The sequence below is a fragment of the Carcharhinus amblyrhynchos genome, chromosome 21 (assembly GCF_965287045.1).
Source record: "Carcharhinus amblyrhynchos chromosome 21, sCarAmb.v2.hapA, whole genome shotgun sequence".
Lineage (NCBI taxonomy): Eukaryota > Metazoa > Chordata > Chondrichthyes > Carcharhiniformes > Carcharhinidae > Carcharhinus > Carcharhinus amblyrhynchos.
In genome coordinates, this window is record NC_137344.1 from 34,055,302 (window position 1) to 34,078,588 (window position 23,287).

At 41.7% G+C, this 23,287-nt stretch overlaps 1 protein-coding gene across 3 annotated transcripts in view; it reads right to left on the reverse strand.

The window, feature by feature from the left end:
- The window catches only part of LOC145356353 (nuclear distribution protein nudE-like 1), a 50,557-nt gene extending 28,850 nt beyond the window's left edge, over nucleotides 1–21,707 (reverse strand). For 2 of the 3 annotated variants that reach the window (XM_080209004.1, XM_080209007.1), the window contains exons 1-2: nucleotides 21,579–21,707; nucleotides 5,288–5,385 (exon numbers count right to left, since the gene is read on the reverse strand). In XM_080209004.1, the coding sequence (XP_080065130.1) occupies nucleotides 5,288–5,373 (86 nt within the window). In that variant the 5' untranslated portion in view covers nucleotides 5,374–5,385; nucleotides 21,579–21,707. The remainder of the gene's footprint in view (nucleotides 1–5,287; nucleotides 5,386–21,578) is intronic. The other variant, XM_080209006.1, reaches the window with a different exon arrangement.
- Between the last annotated feature and the right edge of the window lie 1,580 nt (nucleotides 21,708–23,287).

Below are 23,287 nucleotides of genomic sequence, written 5' to 3' on the forward strand. Positions count from 1 at the left end.
AAGCATGAACTAGTTGTGTACAGTCCTGTTTTGAACAGCCAAAGGGATATGCTGTTTGATTCAATCAGCCAATCACTGGGATTTAAGCACCTGGCGTCACACCAGCACTGAAATTCATGAATGAAATTGCCCAATTGTGTGATAGGCAGAACATCATTTTGGGCTGAAGCATCATCCTGTTATTGGAACATATCACTTAAGTAAACACTGCTCAGTCAGTAGCAGCACGAAACTGCTTCTTTAACATGTTTGAGATATTTTCTCCTGATATGGCAAAATAAGTGTAGGCTGGGCCCTCACCTGGTTCAAAATTGGCAGCCTTTGGCCCATATAGGTTTTTGTACGATACACTGTGATGATCTACTCAGTGTTCACCTTATCGTGCAAGGTTGCTTTGCTGTGCTGTGTTTCTGGGCCTAGCCTGCACAGTGAGCAAGTGGCTAAGATGCAGTTTTAATGATATTCTGCACGTACAAATGGGTGGTGTAACCACGAATTCCCTCAAGTCCATTGTTCACTAACATTTGTGTCGGTGCCTGTCAGATTGTTCCGTTTTTGATGGAATGAGCCCCAATTTTCTGTTCCATGCGTATTTCAAATATGTACATCTATGCTCAAATTCACGTTTGAAATGGAGCAGACTTATGGATTCGCTGAGAAATCCACAAATGTGTTCTCCCCTATTGTCTCTTGTATGTCTGCCTAAACTGGTCAATATACACCTTGGGATTCATATAGTTTCATGCACTATATATGAACATATGAATTAGGAGCAGGAGTTGCTACTCGGCCCTTGAACTTGCTCCACGATTCAATAAGATGTGTGTTAACCAGGGTTCAGGGTAAACACATTCCTCTTAGAGTGAAGGGCAAGGCTGGCAAAAGTAGGGAACCCTGGATGACTTGGGATATTGAGGCCCTGGTCAATAAGAAGAAAGGGCCTGTTTCCATACTGCAAACCTCTATGACTCTAATAAGATCATGGCTGATCTAATTTTAACCTCAACTTCGCATTCCTGCTGAGTGATAACATTTCACCTTCTTGCTACCAAGAAGGCGTCAAACAGGGCTGTGCGCTCGTACCCACACTGTTCAGCATGATGTTTACTGCCATGCTGAATAATGCCTTCCAGGACAGTGTTGCTGGAACCAGCTTAAGTACAGAGTGGATGGGAAGCTCTTCAACCTGAGGAGACTTTAAGCTATTACCAAAGTGAAGGAGACTGTTTTGAGAGACTTCCTCTTTGCTGATGACTGTGCCCTGTATACTGGCTCACAGCCAGAGATGCAAGCCAGCATGGACAAATCTTCCACAGCTTGTTACAACTTTGGACTCACCATCAATATTAAAAAGACCAAAGTCATGCACCGGCCTGCTCCTCATGCACTGTACACAGAACCCATAATCACAATCAAAGGGCAGAAACTACAGGCAGCGGAGCAGTTTACTTATCTTGGCAGCACCCTCTCCCAAGCAGTGACTATTGATACAGAAGTTAGCTGCAGAATAGCAAAGGCTAGTTGTGCTTTCCGTAGACTGCGCTCCAATGTATGAGAGCATCGAGGAATCAGCCCAGCAACAAAACTGAAGGTCTACAGTGCCGCGGTACTCACTATCCTTTTGTATGCCTGTGAAACGTGAACTGTGTATCCAAGGCATGCAAGACAGCTCAATCATTTCCACATGACTTGTCCCCACTGAATATTATGCATCAAATGGCAAGAAAAAGTACCAGACACTGAAGTTCTCTCTAGAGCAAGTCTACCATCAGTCCACACACTGAGCGCAGACCCGGTGGACAGGTCATGTCATCCGAGTGCATACCCAAGCAGCTCCTTTTTGGGGAACTCACTGCTGGAAGGCGCTCGCATGGAGGGCAGAAGAAAAGTTTCAAAGACACACCCAAGGCCTCCCTGAAGTCACTTGACATTGACAGGACCACCTGGGAAACACTGGCGCTGCCTCATCTACAAAGGCTGTCAAGCTTGTGAAGCAAGGTGTATTGCTGAAGCACAACTTAAGCGCAAGCTGTGCAAGTCCACAGCCACCAGTGCAACAATTACAGTGCCTACACAAGTCTGTCGAATGTGTGCCAGGACATTCCGTGCCCGAATTGGTCTGATCAGTCGTCTTCAGACATGGTGCAACCAGCCTCAAAATGATTAATGGTGTCGAGGTCCTCATTGATGACAATGGATGAACAACATCTGCTTCTGCCTTCAAGATATTGAAAGTCTTTTGAAGAAAATGATACTAAACTGTCTCAACATTCATTTTTTTTCCTTCATTTGTCTTAAATGGACGATCCTTTATTTTTCCTACTGTAGACCTAAGTTCTAAATTCCTCCTCAAACGAAATATTCATTCCACATCCACAATGTCAGGACCACTCAGGATCTTGCATGTTTCAATCAAGCCATCTCTTCCCCGTTCTAAACTCCAGCGAATACAAGCCCAGTCTGTCCAATCTTTCCTCATAAATCAATCCACTCAATCCAGATACTAATCTAATAAATCTTCTCTGAACTGGTTACAATGCATTTATATCTTCTCTTACATGAAACAAATACTATGCATGTTACTCCAGATGTGGTCTCACCAATGCCTTGTATATCTGGAGCATAACCTCACTGTTTGTATTCAATTTCTCTTGCAATAAATGATGACATTTTATTTGCTGCGCCCGCGTATTAATTTTTCGTGAATCATGCACTAAGACACACAGATCCCTCTGCACCTCAGAATTTTCCAATCTCTCATCATTAGGATAACATGTTTCTTTTTTATTTGTCCTGCCAAAATGGACAACCTCACCTTTTCCCGACATAATACTCCTTATGTTGAATCTATTCCCACTCACCTAACCTATCTATATCCTTTTAAAGCCTCCTTAGGCCCTCTTCCCAGAGCTTACTTTCCTACCTACCAGTATCATATCAGAAAGCTGTAAATTGATCCTAGCTATTTGTTCACCTTGCAAGGTTGATGTAGAGATAAAGCCCAAAACTAAGCTGTGGGACAGTGACGACCCTGATCAGATCACTGTCTGCTATGCATCATGCAAACTCAAATGGGTCAAAGGCTGTTTGGCTTTGGAACTAAAGTGTTTGGTCAACCTCAAATTACACTAGAAGGGAAAAGTATCTTAAGAATTTGAAGAACAAGAATCAAGTCATTGCAGGCTGATGCAATGCAGTGGCTACTTAAGTGATATTTTCGACAAACAGGATGCTGCTGTCAGTCCAAAAGGATGCTCTGCTTACCACACATTTGAGCAAATTCATGCTATGAATTTCAGTGCCAATGTGATGCCAAGTAAGTACATCATACGTCCCAGTGATTGATTGAATCAAATAGCATGTTTCTTCGGCTATTCATAACAGAGTATAGAGGTATTCAAACAGCCTGCACTTGCAAAAGCCAAAACAAAACATCCATTGTTAAGTGTGATTTTGCAATTGTGCAGCACTTGTTGAAAAATCCTGAGTGTGCCAACGGCTGCAGTTTAAGATAATTAGTCCAGCTTGTGACATTGTTCATTTAGGCTTGAAGTGCCATATGCAGGGACCTGTTCTCTGCAAACAAAAGGAATACGTTCAAGCCTTGCATCTTTACGCATTACCATGGAGTCCCTGTTGTTTTCCCCATGGCATCCGGTTGGCCAAAGTTAGCACTCCAATCAATCATCACCCTTTTCCTCTGTACTACAAACTGTGTTCAGTTGAAATTTGACATTCTTGCATTTGTTCTGATGAGTGCAAGATGAAAAGTTTCAGCAACATGTCTCACTTTTCAGCAATATGCAGGTTCTGTACTACTAAACAATTGACTACAAAATGCACTTAACTGCAACCACGTGGGACAAATTCATAAATTGTGATCAATTGGGAATTTCTAAAAAGTTGGAAGGAGCAAGAGTCAAAGTACGTTCGTTTCACAACCTTCATTTGCCTATCTTTCATAGCACACCTTACACAAAGGGAAAAGAACAGCCTTACCTTCCTCTCTTACCAACACAATGCTATCAGGTGAAAAACAAATCAAACTGGTCCTGATGACAAATTGGCTACTGAACACAATTTGAATGATAGCCTCAGGCTCAACAGTGACTATTCTGATTAAAGTGTGATTTCTCCAAGCTACACAAGCAGGAGTTTTATTTTATTATATAAAATTTTTTTTTCACAATTAAATTCGGAAAGTCAAAGAACTTTGATCAAAAATGCATTGAACGTGCCATATCCACTTAAGTGGCCCTCAGGCCGTGTAAAAATCGATCCTCCAAGTGACCAGTCCCAGGTGAATCTCGCCATGAAATCTCACTATGAAGGCAGCAAGGAATGTTTCCATGCATATTTAAACTCCAAATGTATCACCACTTCCACCACAAATCATACAGCAGTATCAGGACTACCATGCAATTTGTATACTTGTTCCATAACGGGATCACAAAATACCAAGTAAACCAGATTAAAAAAATTAAACTTTCGCCTTCAGATGTCGCAGGCAGCAATACACCTGCTGATGAAACATGCTAGCAAATGAGCATGTACCATTAACTTAAACCTAAACACCAAGTAAAGATTGCACTTCAGTCTTTGCTGCTCATTCTACAGGACTCCAGTCTCAGAGGTCAGCAATTTCAGCACAGATCCTACAGCCAAACGCCTTTTTGCCATTTTTCTTGTGAACATACTAACTTCAAATACATGCCTACTCTTCACTGAAAACTGCAACTCCGAGTCTGCCAATAGTTTTTCCAACTCTTTTCCTTCAACCCAGATCTCTATCTAGTTTTTACTCCTAGGCCAATCATCAACCAACTAGATTTTAACCATCCCCAAATCTGTTGTTTTGCACCTACCCAAGCAAACTGCATAGACTAGACTCAAAACTAGTGCCTACTGCAAATGAGATGTAACAATGGACTATGGTAAATAGGAAAATTAGAAACCTATCAATTATATTAGATTTTGATCTTTGCTTTCTCTGAGATAGAGACTTTAGGAACATCATAAAACAGATACATGTATACGTGACACATGCACACCTAAGTATGCAAACACCCAGTTGAACCTCAAGTATCTCCACAGACACACACACTAAGCCATACACATATACCTGAATAAACACACTCAAACACACACACACACACAATGCACCGCAGCTTACCTATTGCACACTTGAGAAGATACTAGCCAGCAAAGAAGAATCATTTCACTGTACAATGCAACAATCAAGGAGTGTAAAATTTGATGAAAGTTAATACGTGCAAGCAGTACCAACCTTTTCTTATACTTCAGAGCCAGTTCTTTCCAATACACAACTTTTTCTTCTGCAGTTGCTGGTTCTGGGCTTTCCTCACTATCCATGATGAAATGGACCTAGGAGGAGCAAGAATATATTGTCATCAATATCTGTTTGTAGTAGTTGCCAAGGCAAAGATTAAGAACACAACGGCTCACATAGCATTAACCAGCAGAAGCTAACAATAAAATCAAATTTAAAACCAAATCAATTCTCACGATTCTGGAAGTAAAACCTATACACCAGTTGTTTAATGTAAATAGACAAGACAATTACTTTCTGAAGATAGTAGATAGCAATGTTGTATCCACCGTTAGTGGGCTAAAACACTTCAGAATTGAAATAACAATTTCAACTACCTTTGTGGTATTAACTCACATCTTCCTAAATCACTCATGCTCCTGCAGCGATACATTTTTAAAAAAATCTATATTTGTTCTTCATTTTAATGCCATACCTTTATGAACAAATCTGTGCCTCATCCAAAGTCTATTTACTAACTCCAGTATGAGTTGCCAGATAATGGGAGAACATTGTTTGCTATTTTTCCACCACCTTAATCGAAGGGCATACTGGCTAATTGTAGCTCTTTTACCAGTGACGACACTAATAACTCAACTTAGATGACGGTTCTAATTAGGGTCGTTCTGGTATATACGGCTCACTTAATCACTGAATAAGCTTTCAGAACTGTCACAGGTAACTTGTCTAGTACAGTATTAATATAAAATGGTATGCAATCAACATGGTTCTAAGAAACAATGTTAGATATTAAACATTTCTCTGCAAACCCATTGCCAGTATTCAAAATAGTAGCTCTAATTAAACTTGAAACCACCACTCAGTGTAGCGTGGGTTGGATACTGCTGGCAGATTTAAAAATATATGTTCTTCTATTTTTAAAAGCGGAACGAAAGTGACATTTTTGAGAATAGTCACATTTGCACTCCACCCCTTCTACTTGCTAAGATGTTTGAACTTAGGCCGTCACACAAGATCCTAGCATCAAGTTGGATCAAGCCGGCTTCGAAGGAATATTGTTTTGTAAATGCACAAGTTAACTTGCAAATTACACAAAGTGAAATCCGATGTTATCAACTGGTTTCAAACCAGCAGCATTATGAAACACCATTTATGCAGTAACACATTTCAAATAGAATGGTTAAAAAAAAGCGCCAATGCTTTACATTGGATCATGAAACAAAGACAAAGCAATTTGTGTTTGCTGTCACAAGATATGGAACAAAACAAACGTTCAGGTTACTACACAACAGTAAAAGGAAAAGCTTAGACTCTCAAAATGGTGCAAGACATTCCTTTGTATATTCAACTGCTCTTAAAAAAAATCAAGTCACCAAGACTGTTAATGTGGCATACTGGGGTTTTAGATACAGAGGGAGCTTTTTTATAGTAGTAAAAATTAAGTACTAAGTAACTAAGCACAGAAGGATGGAAGAAAGAGTGATCCTCTGCAATCCCTTGGGAGTGTGAAGATTCTTCATTTTTGACTGGAGTAACATAATTACTGTTTAATATTCCTACTTTGTATTTTGGTGTCCCAGCTTTAATGTCAAATTCTGATCAAATCTCAGTGTCTTTATTAACTTCATTCCCCAAATACCTATCAACATAGGTGACACACAAGGTACCTCACAAGAGGTTACTGCAGAAGGTCAGGGGACATGGAGTTGGGGGTAGGGTGTTAGCGTGGATAGAGGATTGGTTGTCAAATAGGAGGCAGAGAGTGGGGGTCAATGGGTGCTATTCGGATTGGCGGTTGGTGACTAGTGGGGTGCCCCAGGGGTCGGTGCTGGGGCCTCAGCTATTTACCATTTATATAGATGATCTGGAGGAGGGAACCGAGTGCAGGGTGTCGAAATTTGCCGATGACACCAAGATTGGGGGAAAGGCAAATTGTGCGGAGGGTGTGGAGAGTCTGCAGAAGGATCTAGATAGGCTGGGTGAATGGGCCAGGAAATGGCAAATGGAATTTAATGTTGGCAAGTGTGAGGTGGTCCACTTTGGTAGGAAGAATGGTAGGAAGGACTATTACTTACGTGGCGAAAAACTGCAGCAGGCGACGGTGCAGAGGGACCTCGGGGTCCTTGTGCATGAGTCGCAAAAACACAGCTTGCAGGTGCAGCAGGTGGTCAGGAAGGCGAATGGGATGCTGGCCTTCATAGCGAGGGGGATTGAATATAAAAGTAGGGAGGTCTTGCTGCAGCTGTATAGGGCATTGGTGAGGCCGCAGCTGGAGTACTGTGTGCAGTTTTGGGCGCCGCACCTGCGCAAGGATATTTTGGCCCTGGAGGGAGTGCAGAGGAGGTTTACTAGGCTGATACCAGAGTTGAGGGGATTGAGCTATGAGGAGAGGCTGAATAAACTAGGCTTGTACTCGTTAGAGTTTAGAAGAATGAGGGGAGATCTCATTGAGACGTATAAGATGATGAATGGGATGGATAGGATAGAGGTGGAGAGACTCTTCCCGCTCAAAAAAGACAGTAGGACTAGGGGGCACAGCCTCAAGATAAAGGGGAGGCGGTTTAGAACGGAGTTGAGGAGGAACTTCTTCACTCAGAGGGTGGTGAATCTCTGGAATTCTCTGCCCGTTGAAGTGGTGGAGGCTGCCTCGCTAAATATTTTTAAGAAGCGGGTTGATGGGTTCTTGATAAGAGAGGGGATTAAGGGTTATGGGGAAAGGGCGGGAAAGTGGAACTGAGCCACGACAGATCAGCCATGATCTTATTGAATGGCGGGGCAGGCTCGAAGGGCTAGATGGCCTACTCCTGCTCCTATTTCTTATGTTCTTATGTTATGTTCTTATGTTGCTGCAAGTTGCTAATAAAGGACCTCATTCACAAAGTGAGATAGATTAGAAAGGCTTGCAATTAAAGACTCACACTTATATGGCACCTTTCATCATCAAACTACCTTACAACAAAAGTACTTTGGAAATGTAGTCAATTTGTGCACAGTAAGCTTCTAGAAACATCAATGCGGTAGTGCACGTAAAATCCATTTTTGTAATGTCAGAGAATGCCAAGTAGAACAGATTGAAGACTTTTTATAACTGTGCCAAAGTTCTGGAGCAGTGCTTAAAACTACAAATATGCCATCGGGGTGAGAATATTACCAAACTGATGCCAGTGGATTACCAAAAGGAAACTCAAATGCCTTAAATTATCTTAATCAAAAACTGACATTAAGTGTATCATGTAGACCAAGATCACAAGAAGGTGGAGTTCAATTCGATCATGGCTGATCTTCGACTTTAACTCCACTTTCCTATACTCCATAACATTGTGTCATTAGTCTTCAGAAATCGATTGATTTAGGTTTTGAACACGAATAATAATTGAGCTTCCACAGCCCTCTGGGGCAAAGAATACAAAGATTCACCACCTGCTGAGTGAAGAAATTTCTCCTCATCTCAGTCTTAAATGGCTCACTCCTTTTCCTCAGATTATACTTCTTGGTTCTAAACTCAGTAGTCAAGGGAAACACTGACATCCACCCTGTCATGCCTGTTAGAATTTCACAAGTATCAATGAGGTCACCCCTTAGTCCTCAAAATTCTAAGGAATACAGGCCCAATATCCTCAATCTCTCCTAAATCAATCCCACCATCCTAGAGATTAATCTGGTGAACATCTGTCCCACTGCTTCTCTGACAAATATATCCTTCCTTTGATAAGGGGACCAGAACTGTGCACAACACTTAACAGCTGAGGTCTTACCAAGGCTCTATATAACCAAGGCAGCAAGACATCCTTAACCTTGGACTCAAATTCCTTCACAGTGAATGCTAACATACCATTTGCTTACCCAATTACTTGCTGCATCTGCATGCCAGCTTTCAATGACTCATGAACAAGGACGCTCAGGTTCCTTTGGACACCCACACTTCCCAACCTTTAACCATTTAAAAAATATTCTGCCTGCTTGTTTTTTTGACCAGAGTGAATAACGTCACACTTATTCACATTATATTCCATCAGCCAGCCCATTTACTCCACCTGTCTAAGTCACCCTGAAGCCACCTTGTACTTTCCTCACAACTTATACTTCCACTCACTTTGTCTACTCAGCAAATCTGGAAATATCATAAATGGCTCCCACGTCCAAATCATTACAGATTGTGACCAGCTGTGGACCTATCACTGATCCTTGTGGTACCCTACTAGTAACAGCCTGCCAGCCCAAGATTTTTTAAAATTATTTCATGAGATGTGGGTGTTTCTGCCTAAGTCAGTATTTATTGCCCATCCCTAATTGCCCTTGAGAAGGTGGTGGTGAAATGCTTCTTGAATTGATGCTGTCCAATCCATGAGGTGCAGGCACACTCACAGCTTAGGTGGGGAGGGAGTCCCAGGATTTTGACTCAGTGACAGTGAAGGAATGACAATATATTCCCAAGTCAAGTTAGTGAGTGGCTTGTAGGGGAACAGGTGGGGGTATTCCCACATGTCTGCTGCCCTTGTCCTTCTGGATGGTAGTGTAATGAGTTTGGAAAAAGATGTCTAACGATCCATTTATTTCTACTCTGTCTGATAACGAATTCTCAAATCGATACAAGTATATTTTCCCCAATCCCCTGTGCTCTAATTTTATTTGCTAAGCTCCTGTCTAAGACTTTTTAAAAGCCTTCTGAAAATCCAAATACACCACATCCAAGTCTTCCTGTACATTGTTACAGTCCATCTCTGCATTAATCAAACCTCTCACTTTGGTGTCCAGGTCAAATGTTGAAATTATACTTCAGATTACCAAGTTCAAACCAATACCCAAATGGTGAAAAGTACTGGACATGCCTGCTCTGGCAATATCACAACTTCATTAAAAGTTCAACTTGATCAAGGCTCAACTATTCACGAGCTGTCCCAAAGAAAGCCCCGTTGCACATCAAACCAATCCTATTAACATACCTTATTTTCACAGCATCACAGTTCAATGCAAATTGAATTATTCAGTGGTGGAAGCCACACTTGAAAGCTGTTATGGTAAACTGTTTGTTCAGGAGAGACTGCACTATCCTGCTTAATTTTACAAATTGTATGCCATGTAAATTAAATGACAGAAGGGCAACTGGTTTTACACTGACAGTTCCAAACACAACAGCAGCATTTCCAGGCACTGGTATTGTATCTGGAATCTCACTACACCAGTTTTTACAACTCTACATAAAACCTTATAATACCCTTCTAATATAGCATAATTTTTAATCATTTACCATGCAATGCAGAAACATCTTTCTTAATTTAGGTATTGTGTTGCAACCAGTTGAATGAACTAAAGACTTGTGCACAATTTAAGCTTTTGCATGCATCTGCAAAAACAAATAGCAGCTCAGCTAAAACTTACTACTACATGCCAATGACAGTATAATACCAATTTATCTTAATCTAATTAAAGCAACACACATTCACACACTCCCCCCTCCCTCCCCCGACAAGTGACCAAATGCTTCACAATTTGTTAAAGTTACAAACAGAAGCAACTACTTAAACTAAGAATATGCCAAGACATAAAGACAAATTGCATCATAAACTGAAAAATATAACACTAAGTGTTGGCAAGATTTGCACTGAAGGACACTGACCATGGTTATTGCTTCTGTGCTCACCAGCCAGTAAGTAATGTGGCTTTCATTAAAGTGGATAGGCTGAAAACTGGAGTCAGAGAAGGGGAAACGCCTATATCATTATTTCTAGTTTTTAATAACTTCTGGCGTAAGTTAGAAGTTAAAATGAGTAACTTTATATGTTCCATAGCTGCGCCACCACAAACTCTCATCCTCCACTGAAGGAAAAAGATAATAAAAAAAGAAGGAAAATGTAGCTCATGGGAAACTGCACTCAGAATTATATACTAACGAAGGTTTTAGTGTTTTCAAGTTTCATATGTTCAACATCTGTACATAATCTTATTGATATATTTACTTGAAGGCTTCAGTGCTGTGGAGGATAAATAAGTCAAGTGATGTGATCCCCTGGATCTTGGCTATTGATATTTTCTAAGACGACCACTTGGCCCACTGAGAATGCATTGACCACAATCCATTCTGCAGAGAGAGAAGTGCATATTATCTGACCACCTGGACTCACATCAGGGGGGTGGGGGGGAGCTGTGATGCTGCATCTTTTATGTTCACCATCACCTTGTCAAATAAATCAATTTTAATTTTCCAAGCTGTGCAACATTCTTCCCAATTCAGCTTTCACCAGACTGCAGCATATCAATGTCACTATTTGCTCAGATGTAATGCAACCTCAGGTTTGCTCACACACAAACTGTTTGGTTTCACACACCACAACAAACTCCTTTTAATCACTTTAATTGAAGTTGTAATGAGACCATGCTTGATTGCTATGCATATGCCTTATCCTCCAGCTGTAAGTTGCAACTGCAATAAATTGAACAATTCAAGTGACTTGCTCAATTCACAATGTCTTTAATTTAAATATAATCAACCAATTTGAAACAGCGCACCTTCATCCTACTCAAGCCAATTTAAAGTTTATGTCAAAAATCTTGATAAGAAACTGTAATTAAATTGATTACAACAAGTTAAAGCTTGTATAGGCATAATGCTTATTGCCCTAATTCACATTTAGTACATCCATTTTAATAAGACGTTATAAAGGTTAAATGTCTAGTTATATATTAGATTATAAAGATGATTTCTCGTTGCTGGATCCAAAAGGGCCACAGCTTTCATTCCAAGCAAATAACAATGGTTAACGCTTCAAGACAATGACCTTTCATCAAAATTGGGGGAAGTTAGAGATGTCATGTAGTCTACTAGTTGCTTGGATTTGGGCTAAACCATTTAGGACAGAGGTGAGTAGACATTTCTTCATCCAAAGAGTGGTGAGCCTGTGGAATTCATTCTCACAGGAAGTAGTTAGTTGATGCCAAAACACTGAATGTATTCAAGACGCAGCTGGATATAGCACCTGGGGCGAATGGGATTAAAGCTTATGGGGAGAAAAACAGGATTACGCTATTGAGTTGGACAATCAACCATGATTGTGATGAATGGCGAAGCAGGTTCGAAGAGCCAAATGGCCTCCTGCTATCTTTTATGTTTCCACATTTACTACGTTTCTAATTTTACCCAGTTCTGATGAAAGGTTGTTGACCCAAAACCTTAACTCTGTTTCACTCTTCTCAGCTCCCATACGGTCTGCTGAGTGCGTCCAGCATTTCTGTTTTTAGTTCAGATTGCAGCATCTGCAGCATTCTATTTTTCTGCTAGAAACTGTTTGCATTAGTTCTTTTCATGATCCTGGGGTCACCATTGGCAGAAATTTAACAGGACGAGTCACATAAATATTGTGGCAACAAAAGCAGGTCAGAGGTCGATCAATAACTCACATCAGAACTCCTCAACTTTTTCACTATTTACAAGTCAGGAGAGTGATGAACACTCTTCACCTGCCTGGAGAAATACCTGTGAAGCCTCACAACAATGTGGACAAAGTTTCCTGCTTGATCAGCACTCCACCCACCATCTTAAATATTTCTCTCTGCCTTAGTGCACTGTAAGGCATGTAAAAATACCACCACCTCAAACCTCCTTCCAAGTCATCCATCATCCTAACTTGGATGTATGTTGAATAGCTCCACAAAGAGTTGACAGGCTCGATGGGCTAAATGCTCTCCTTCTGTTTTATATCATTTGAGATTCTATAAAAAGTACAAAAATTAAGTCTTGATATGCATACTAAAACTTTAACATTAAACACCTTTGAAGTCTTACCTTCAGTAAAATAGGCCAGGGCATTTTAGGCAATTTTTCACTAAGAATCAAAGCAATGCCGATTCTAAGTATCACTGCATATGAAATGACTGTCATGAGAACATAAACAGGTCAACCCCATTAGTGTCTAACACTATCCAGCAGGATTATAGCTGATCTGTAATCCAACTCCAAAGATCTGACTTTGCCCCATATCCCTTAATATCTTTGGTTAACAAAAATCTATGCACCTTAGACTTAAATTAGCAAGTGATCAAGTAGCAACTGCCATTTGCAGCAGAGTTCCAAACTTCTACCTGTGTGTTTGTACATGCACACGTGTGTGTGCACTTTCTAAATATAAAAGTAGGGAGGTCTTGCTGCAGCTGTATAGGGCGCTGGTGAGGCCGCAGCTGGAGTACTGTGTGCAGTTTTGGTCGCCGCACTTACGCAAGGATATTTTGGCCTTGGAGGGAGTGCAGAGGAGGTTTACTAGGCTGATTCCAGAGTTGAGGGGGTTGAACTACGAGGAGAGGCTGAATAAACTAGGCTTGTACTCGTTAGAGTTTAGAAGAATGAGGGGAGATCTCATTGAGACGTATAAGATGTTGAATGGGATGGATAGGATAGAGGTGGAGAGACTCTTCCCGCTCAGAAAGGACAATAGGACTAGAGGGCACAGCCTCAGGATAAAGGGGGGGGCGGTTTAGAACAGAGTTGAGGAGGAACTTCTTCACTCAAAGGGTGGTGAATCTCTGGAATTCTCTGCCTGTTGAAGTGGTGGAGGCTGCCTCGCTCAATATTTTTAAGACGCGGGTTGATAGGTTTTTGATAGGCAAGGGGATTAAGGCTTATGGGGAGAGGGCGGGAATGTGGAACTGAGCCACGACAGATCAGCCATGATCTTATTGAATGGCGGGGCAGGCTCGAGGGGCTAGATGGCCTACTCCTGCTCCTATTTCTTATGTTCTTATGTAATGTCACTCCTGAAAAATCTAGCTCTAATTTTAATGCTGTGCCTCTGAGTACTAGATTCCTGACTGAAGAGAGTTTCTATCGATCCTATCTCTGTCCCTTGCTGCCTTAAACTTTTATCAAACCATCCCTTACTTTTTTTTAGATCTTAGGGGACATAACCTTATGTAATCTCTCCTTGGTACCCAGATTTCATTCTGCTCAATTGGTTAACTTTAATCAGTTCATTCTGTTAAAATTGAAAATACTATGTAGGCAAATCAAGAATGATCAGTTTGCCATCCTTAGATAAGTGAATAAAATATATATTTATATATATTTTGTTAATATTATATATATTTTATATATATTAATGGATTAATCCATTAATCCCATTGGTCAGAAACGAGGCAAAAGTGAAGTTCCAGTCTTGGCTCTGTGTTAGCCTTCTTGTTTGAGTCAGAAAGTCAAAGCCCATTTGAGAAACATTTTCACGTAAACTAGTCTGATACTTCAGTGGGGTGGTAATGGAGTAATACATTTTTCCTTTTTGAAAAAATGTCAAACCGAGGTCTCACCTGCTCTCCCAGTGGATATGAAAAATCACATGGCACTAACTGAAGATGAGCAGGGATCTCTAAGTGTCTTGGCCAATATTTATCTTTTAACTAACTACTGTTTGAGAGACTTTAAGCAAATTAGCTGCTGTGTTTCCTTATATTACAGTGTATACATTTCAAATGTACCATGTTGTCTAGAAAACGACAATGTCCCGAGGCCATAGAAGGCATTATATAAATACAAACTCTTGCTTCAATAGAAGAAAAATAAATCATTAGACTACCTCCAATTATAGTCCCTTTAATAGTACTGACCTGTTCTGCTAACGGTATGTGAACAGCTAAAAGAAACGGCCAAATATATCCATGGGAGAAATATTCTACAATAATGGGTCCTTTTGCTCCGAATCTTTACATTTAAATGAGTCTTAGCTTGTCATGCTTTATTTAAAAAAGATTTAGGATATATCATAAATAAGTCACTTCTCAAATACCTTGGTTTATTTACCACCACAGGTAGAATGTCTCAAACTGGCAATCTCTGGACTGTGCCTATCGGAAAAGCAGCCAGCATAATCAAGGACCCCACGCACCCTGGACATACTCGCTTCCACCTACTTTGTTTGGAATAAGATACAAGGTCTGAGATCATGTACCAATCAACTCAAGAACTTCTTCCCTGCTGCCAGTTAGGCATTTTCAGCTGGGTGTGACGTGCTGGTAGCTTTACCCTATCTTCTAGTGCTATTAGATCACTGAGACTGCCCGGGTTTGCTTTGGGTTCTTGTTGCTGATTTTATTACAACATACCTTTGGTAGGATAGCAAGAAAGCCTGTGGTATCCTGGCTTGATGGAAGACATCTGAAGGCATTTTGTTTTTCAGCACGTTCCATTGTTTGACTGGAAGCAGGTTCTGAGTAAACTAATGTCAGAACCTTCTATACTCGTAGACTGGCATTACCTCAATATAGTCAGCCTTTCAGCACAGAGTGGAGAGTTTATGAATTGCTGACACAGTTAAAACAAGTCCACTTTCTCTTGTTTGTAGGTCGAGCAATCCTGAAGACCAGTCCTTCACTTTTTTTTGCAGTAATTAGGTTTATTGATGGGTTTAGAAATCATGCTGCTGGAATGAGTTGGGTCGGGCTGAAACGAGTGGCATCAAAGGTCATTGGGGCCACCCAGAGCATGCAAAAAAACTGAAAATGAGGCTAATAGCAAGACACCTAGCCAAACAAGCTGGTATTTTACACATTTAATAATTCAAATTTATGCATTACGGCTTATAAGTGTCTGGTTTTCTGATAGCTGCATTTGAAACACTGCATCTATATCAAAGTATACTGTAAAAGAAAACAAAACATTTACATCACTGATTAAGGTTTTTCAGTCTACAACCTATATTAATCTTCACAATGCCATTCACTCAACTTCAATATTTTCAGTTATCTATTCAATATAAACAACTGAAATCCTCTTCAGCAGCTGTGCTCCTTTCATCTATACCCCGCAGCAGTGACAGATAAGACACTAAAGTAGATAGAAAATAGCTTCAATAAAACATACATTACAATGAAACATAAGTACATTATCAGTAATGTAATAAGATGACCTCTGATCACTTTCTTGTATCAATTGTCACCCCCAACATCACCTCCTTCTGTGTTGACCCCACTAAAGATGATCCCCTAATTTGCTTAAAACTACACTTTCCAAATGCACACTATCTGGCCTCTGTCCCTCCATTTGCCACATCATTTTTACAGCTGCTGATTTGCTCTCCTCCACCTTTGATGCTCTAATCCCCCAATAAAACCATTACTCTCTCTCTCTAGCCTTTTCCCCAGTCCTGCCCTCTGCTTCCTTAAGTACAAGGACAACAGGTTTATTCACTTGCTGCCAGATCAAGCAAGGCAACAGAAAGCACTATCAGATGTCTGTTAAACATTTTTTTTCTCTATTACACACTGTATTTAAACCCACCTCCCTCACTTATAACAAGTTTACTAAGATTAAGACAATCCGACCAGCTCTCCCTGCTGCTTTCTTCCTTTCCATTAGCTCAGTGGGCCAAACTTCCTCTAAAGATTTCTTGCCCAGCCCTGAACTCGCATCTTTAGTTTCACTGTTACCTCTTCTCATGCTTACCTTGTCTACAAGATCAACTGGTTTCTACTAAACTGCTGACCACACGATTTCCCTTCCTATGTTAGCTCATATTGTTAACAGTATTCCCGTTTCAGGTGCTGTCATTCTATCTTTTAAATCTGCAATCACTACGCCCTCTTCAAAAATAACACAATCCATAACCTCATCACTCATGCAAGTTACCATCCCATCTCTAACTTTTCTTTCCTCTCCAGACTCCTCCAATATTTTGTCATCTCCCAGATCCATTCCAATCTTTCCCAGAACTCCCATATTTGGCACACTTGACTTGTCTCCTTCATGTTACTGATCGGTAAACTTTGCCTCCTCATCCCACGGCTTTTTGATCTAGTTGCCCGCACTACCTTCCTCCAACACCTCTCCACTCTCATCCAGCTGGTGGTAATACACCCACTTGGTTCCATCCTTATATATCTAATCACAGCCAAAATATCACTTGCAAAGATTTCCCTTCCACTTTCTCATTGTTATCTCTGATGTCCCCAAGAATCTAGCCTTTGCCCCTTCATAGTTTTCATCTCAGTGCCTCTAATGTTGCCCAGAAACGCAACACTTTTTTCACATATACACTGACACCCGGCTCTGCCTCACCACTGCCTCTCTCAATTCCTCCACTGTTTCTAAATTGTCAAAGCTATTTACCCAACATCAAGTACTAGGTAAGCAGAAATGTTCTCCACTTGGAATACTGGGAAGGTTGAAACTATTGTCTTTGATCCCTGCTCCCATCCCCTTTCCTGCCAACTGCCTGAGACTAAATGAAACAAAACTTTGTTGTATCATTTGGCCTTGAGATGAGCTTCTGGTCATATACCCATGCCATCACTAAACTAATCCCACCTCTGTAACATCACCTGACCATTCCTAGTCTCAGTTTGTCTCATTCATCCATACCTTTTGTTACCTCCAGACTTGACTACCTGCAGCACACGTCTGGCCAGCCAACCTTGCAATTCTACCCTTCTTAAACTTGAGAACATCAAAAACTCTCCTGCCTGTACTCGTCCTCACACCAAGTGCTGTTCACTGACCATCCATCCATGTGTTCACTGACCTACGTTGGCATAATTTTAAAATTCTCTCCCGTGTTTTCAAATCTCTCCCCAACCTCTCTAACTCTATAATCTCAGGCCCCAGATGTCTGTGCTCACCTCATTCTGATCTCATCCCCAATTTTCACTGCTGCATCACTGATAGCTGTGCTTTTAGCTGACAATGTCCTAAGCTCCAGAATTCCTTTTCCTCTCTACCCCCTTTCCCCATGTCTTAAAACCAACGTCTGCCATGAGCTCAAATATCACCTTATGTAGCTTGGTATCAAATTTTGTTGCATAATGCTTCTGTGAATTGCCTTGGGTGTGTTAGTGTAATAAAAGTGCTATATAACTCTAGGCTATTGTTAATAAACTGAAAAATGAAACCTACCGAAAACAAAACTACTCCACAGCTGATAAGTTAAATACGATTTACGGAAAATATATTCAGAGCCTTTTAAATCCTCAGCACTCTTATTTACTTAAGATTACTTTTAGTGAGTTCAGATAGTGGCAAGGCTTAAACTTCAGGACACACTCTGGATTCAGTTTGCTCTCCTGGCAAGCTGCAAGGATTTTCATAAGTTTGTTTATTAGTTCCTTGTGGGTATAGAATAAAACTATAGACGTGCTAGCATAAAACAATAGCTGATAACAATACCAAGTGTAAGAAATGGAAATATTCAGCCAACCTGACTGTAAGATACACACTGATATGATTGCATAATGTTGGTATACAGTTTTTACCTTACACTTGCCAATATTATCCCACATAGAAACATCCAAAACTAGGACTTGAAGTCCAAAATTGGAAAAATGATTGATTCTTTACTTTCATAATATAAATTTAAAAAACAAGGTTATTCAAACAGCTCTAGAGGAGGGTGGTGACTCCTGTACTCAACTCCCAATCTTCAAAAAAGGTACAGATTGGATGGAAGATGTATTAATTAGGTGAAGTGTTCTTTCTGAATCACAAATGAACTGAGTAAGAGAATCTACGTGCTGCCAACTCAGTACTGCTGTCAGCAATCGAAAGATGGAAAATATTAACAATATACCTTAGTAATAGAGAAAAACCACTCACTTTCTTCAACAGGAGGCATTTTGCTTTCCTGAAACAAACTGATACTTCTGCTCAAAATACCAATGATGTCACAACATGTTTCATATGAGTTGTCATTTTATAAGTATAACATTGCAAAAGTATAGCATGAAACAAGTATGGCAAATATCTCAATGCCAAGTCCAATTTCACTGCATTTCAACAAAGGCATACTTAGGACAGCTACTGTCAACAATCCAATTCCAACTTCAAGTGGGGTAACAAATGAAATACAGTGCAGCTTCCATTATTCACACTTAATTTCTTTGCCTTTCTAACAGCCATCAGAACTTTTACAGAACAAAGTCTGGTTTGAGGAGTCATCCTGATACACACCCAACAGTTGTTTTTCTTACTTGTGCTGCATTTCGCTTCAATGAATAAAGCAGCAGGTTTATTAGTGTATACAAATCAGTTGCTAAAGGAACATATTTAGAAAGTTGAAATGGAGAGACAATCTGCTGCATTCAAATCAGACACAATACTCCAGCTGAGGCCGCACCAGTGTTTTGTACACATTTACCGTATAAGCCCAGGATCCAATATGCTTTAAACCACTTTTTCAACCTGTCCTGCCATCCTCAATGATTTATGCAAATATACCCCCAAAACATACTTTCTGCATCCCTACTTTTTGATGCCTCTCTTTCTTTGAGCAAACTGTTTCACTTCACACTACTCTGCATTACAGTTCATCTGTCACGCATCTGCCCATTCCACAAGCCTGTCTGTATTGTCTTGAAGGCAACCACCATCACATTTACTATTCACAATATTTCCAAGTCTTCAGCTTTTGTGCCCTGTACACCAGTTATTAATATACATCAAGAAAAGCTGTGCTCCTTACAGCAGCCCCTGGAGAACTCCCACTATATACCTTCCCGTAATAAACATGCTTCAGTTTATTTATTCATGTACAGTAAAAAAGGTTAAAGAACTATGAAAAACATCTGACTGAAACTGGCCACAAAAGATGGGAGTGAACGGGAAATGACTTGGTACATTGGAATTTCTATTCCAGTTTTATTTTTTGGTCACCAAGAAATTGAAGTTATAACATGACAAACATTTGTGGCTTTGTGGTGGTTTCCGATGGAATCACGTATTGCTTGAGAATCAGCTCCCATAGCCAACTTCAGGAAGTTCATGACAACTCAACGCTATCAAATATCAATATAACTTTTCATAATGTTACTGCTCTATAGTCAGACCAAACAGCCAGGGAAAGAGAATACTCCAACTGGAAACAGATCAACTCACGAGCGCCTTCACCAAAAATAAGCCAGCAAAGCAGTGTTTACACCTTTATCTGCAGAGTTTAAATGTATCTAACGCTTTGATGACAAGCATTAATGCAACTGACTCTTGCAGAGGGGAACAGAATTCCCTCCGCCGCGGGGAAGGCTGGCTGACGCACTCACCCTGGGTTTGTCACCACCCAGCGGCTGAGTTTCTGTCCCACTTCAAAAATTTTTTTACAGTACAGGAGGCCACCATTCAGCCCATCAAGTCTGTACTGGCTCTGACAGAGCATTCTACCTAGTCCCACTCCCCTGCCTTATCACTGTAAACTTGCACATTCTTTTAGATAAAAATCCAATTCCCTCTTAAATACCTCAATTGAACCTGGCTCTAATGCTCTCTCAGGAAGTGTGTTTTAGACTCCAGACATCCTCTAGATGATTTTGTTTCTCATTACTTTTACTCCTTTTGCCCTTTAATTCTTGATGTTCTCTTTAGTGGAAACAGTTTTCACTATTTCCCCTACTCATGCCTCTCAGGATATTGAGCATTGCTTTCAAGTCTTGTCTCAGCTTTCTTTTCTCCATGGAAAACGGTCCCAATCGTAACTACAGTTCTTTATTCCCAAAATCACTCTTCTAAATCTCATCTGTACTTTTTTCAGTGCCTTCACATTCTTCAAGTGTGGCACCCACAATTGAATGCAGTACTCCAGATGAGGCTAAAGATGGGAGTCACTGCCTGTGATTCAAATTCAACATGATCTCCTTACTCTTGCATGCCCCTAATAACAAAGCCCAAGATACCATATACTTTATTAATTGCCCTCTCTCAACATGCCCTGCCTTCTTCAATGGCTTATATACATATACTCCTAGTCTTTCTGTTCCACACATCTTTCAGAGTTTCTCCCTTTGTTTTATACTGTCTCCCCACAATCTGCCTGCCGAAATGGATCACTTCACACTTCCGAGCTGCCATCTCTAAGGGGTTGATTGTCCCATTCCCCTTGGTCTGTCCCCACCCAGGGGCTGTCTATCTGTCTCATTCCCTCGGGTCTGTCCCCAACCTGGGGATGTCTATCAGTCCCATTCCCCTGGGTCTGTCCCCACCCAGGGGCTGTCTGTCTCATTCTGTCCCCGGGTCTGTGACAGTCTCCTCGCTAACAGCCAATCAGGAGGTAGAATGGAGCCGGCAGCCAATCAGCTGTTGCTCAAAGGCTGATTCCAACCCCAGTACCGGCAGTTTTAGGCTGGATTTTTACCCCAGGGACAGTGGGTGCCCCCCCGGGGCCGGCTGGAAGGGCCAAGCTGGAGCTCTATCCGCTCCACAGCCCGCCTCCGGGTGAAGGCCGGCAGTCAGAGACAAGGCGCCGGCCGCTGACAGAGTACGTGGCAGCTCCAGGCAGCGGGAGTCACTGCGGGTTCACACAGGGGTGGGGAGAGTAAGTGATCCGGCTCCTACCTACACATTGCCGACACGAAACCGCTGCTGCTACCGCCGTTAGCCGCTCCGCACCGTCACCATCATCCTCACCGCCCCTCACGACCACTCAGCCTAGCGAACAGCACCACTTCCGGCCCGCGTCTCACTTCCGGTCCGAGCTTCATTGGCCTGCAAAGCGGTGCGCGCAGGCGCAGAGACGGACCACGCCGTCTCTGACATCACCGCTCATCAACGTCACCCGCACCGCCCCACCGCCGCCGGACCATCCCCTCTGACGACACCCCATCTGTGTCGGTCGTCACGCCCCCTCACGCCAGCGGCGTGATGCGCGCAGGCGCAGAGGCGGACCACGGCCTTTCTGACATCACTGCTCACCCGTCCCGCCCCCTCACTGTGCCAAAGCACACCCCTCTGACGTCACTACCAATCTGTGTGAGTAGCCATGCTCCCTTACCCCTGCGGAGCGGTGCGCGCAGGCGCAGAGGCGGGCCGCGCCCTCTGAAGTCGCCACCACGGCGTCTTCCGCCCCGCCCCCTCATAGTGCCACAGCATCGGCACCCGTACTAGTGTACGTTCCCAGATCAGTGGTTGTGTCAGTGTGTTTGACGTGCCCTAAGTGTTCAATAATAAATCATTATTCATGAAACATTAATCATTCTGAGGCTGACCAGTCTTTTCCATTGAATAACCGGCCAAAGCACCCTGCTTACTGTCACCTCATTCACCCGACGAAGGGGCAGTGCTCTGAAAGCTAGAGGCGTTTGCTACCAAATAAACCCATTGGACTTTAACCTGGTGTTGTGAGATTTCTTACTGTGCTTGCCCCAGTCCAACACTGGCATCTCCACATCATGATTGCATGTTGGTACAGCTCTTCCAGGAAAAAGAGATTTGCATTGCATTTATATATTGCCCTCCACAACCTCAGGGGTTCCAAAGTGCTTCACTGACAATTACATCCCGTTGAAATATTGGAAACACCTATGCACAGCAAGATCCAAGAGATAATAACCTGGCAGTTTTTAGTGATGTTAGCTGGGGTCTCTTTGCTCAGGATATTTTACATCCATCTATAAGAGCAGCAGAGGACTTGCCTTAACGTCTCATTTGAAAGATGACAGCTCTGACAGTGTGGCACTGTCTCAGTGCTGCACCAAAGTGTCAGACTATATTATTGGGCAACTCCGAAGTGGGGCATCATCTGTGAATCAAGTGAGAATTCTACAACTGATATTGCTGACAATGGAGGTTGTTTTCATTTTGGGGATTGGGAACTCAATATCAGGACAATATCAGGTCCCAATTCTGCAACAAGTTACATTAACTGCCTGACAAGATTTTTCAGTGTCAAGCTATGCATGACCAGAGGGCATGCTCACTGTTCAGTTAAGGATGATGGATGGGCTCCTGGGATTGGGGGGTCAATAGCATGTCCTTCAGCAAAGACACCTAAACACACCCACCATCTGAGGTTTGAGCTGCCATTGTATGTAAAGATAAGAGAGAACACTTCCATCTTGAGGCACATCCTGAACATTTAAAAATATGGAAATAGAAAGAGGTCGCAGAAGCCGAACTGTTTTCATAGAGGGGGAACTTGTAGACCGGGTTGCCTCATGACTATGTAACATCTAGTGTCACGTGGCGGAGGTGCACCAGATTTCTCCAAGACCTTGGACAGAGCACAAGTGTTTTCTTACACCTGCAGATTTAGTTGAATAAATTTA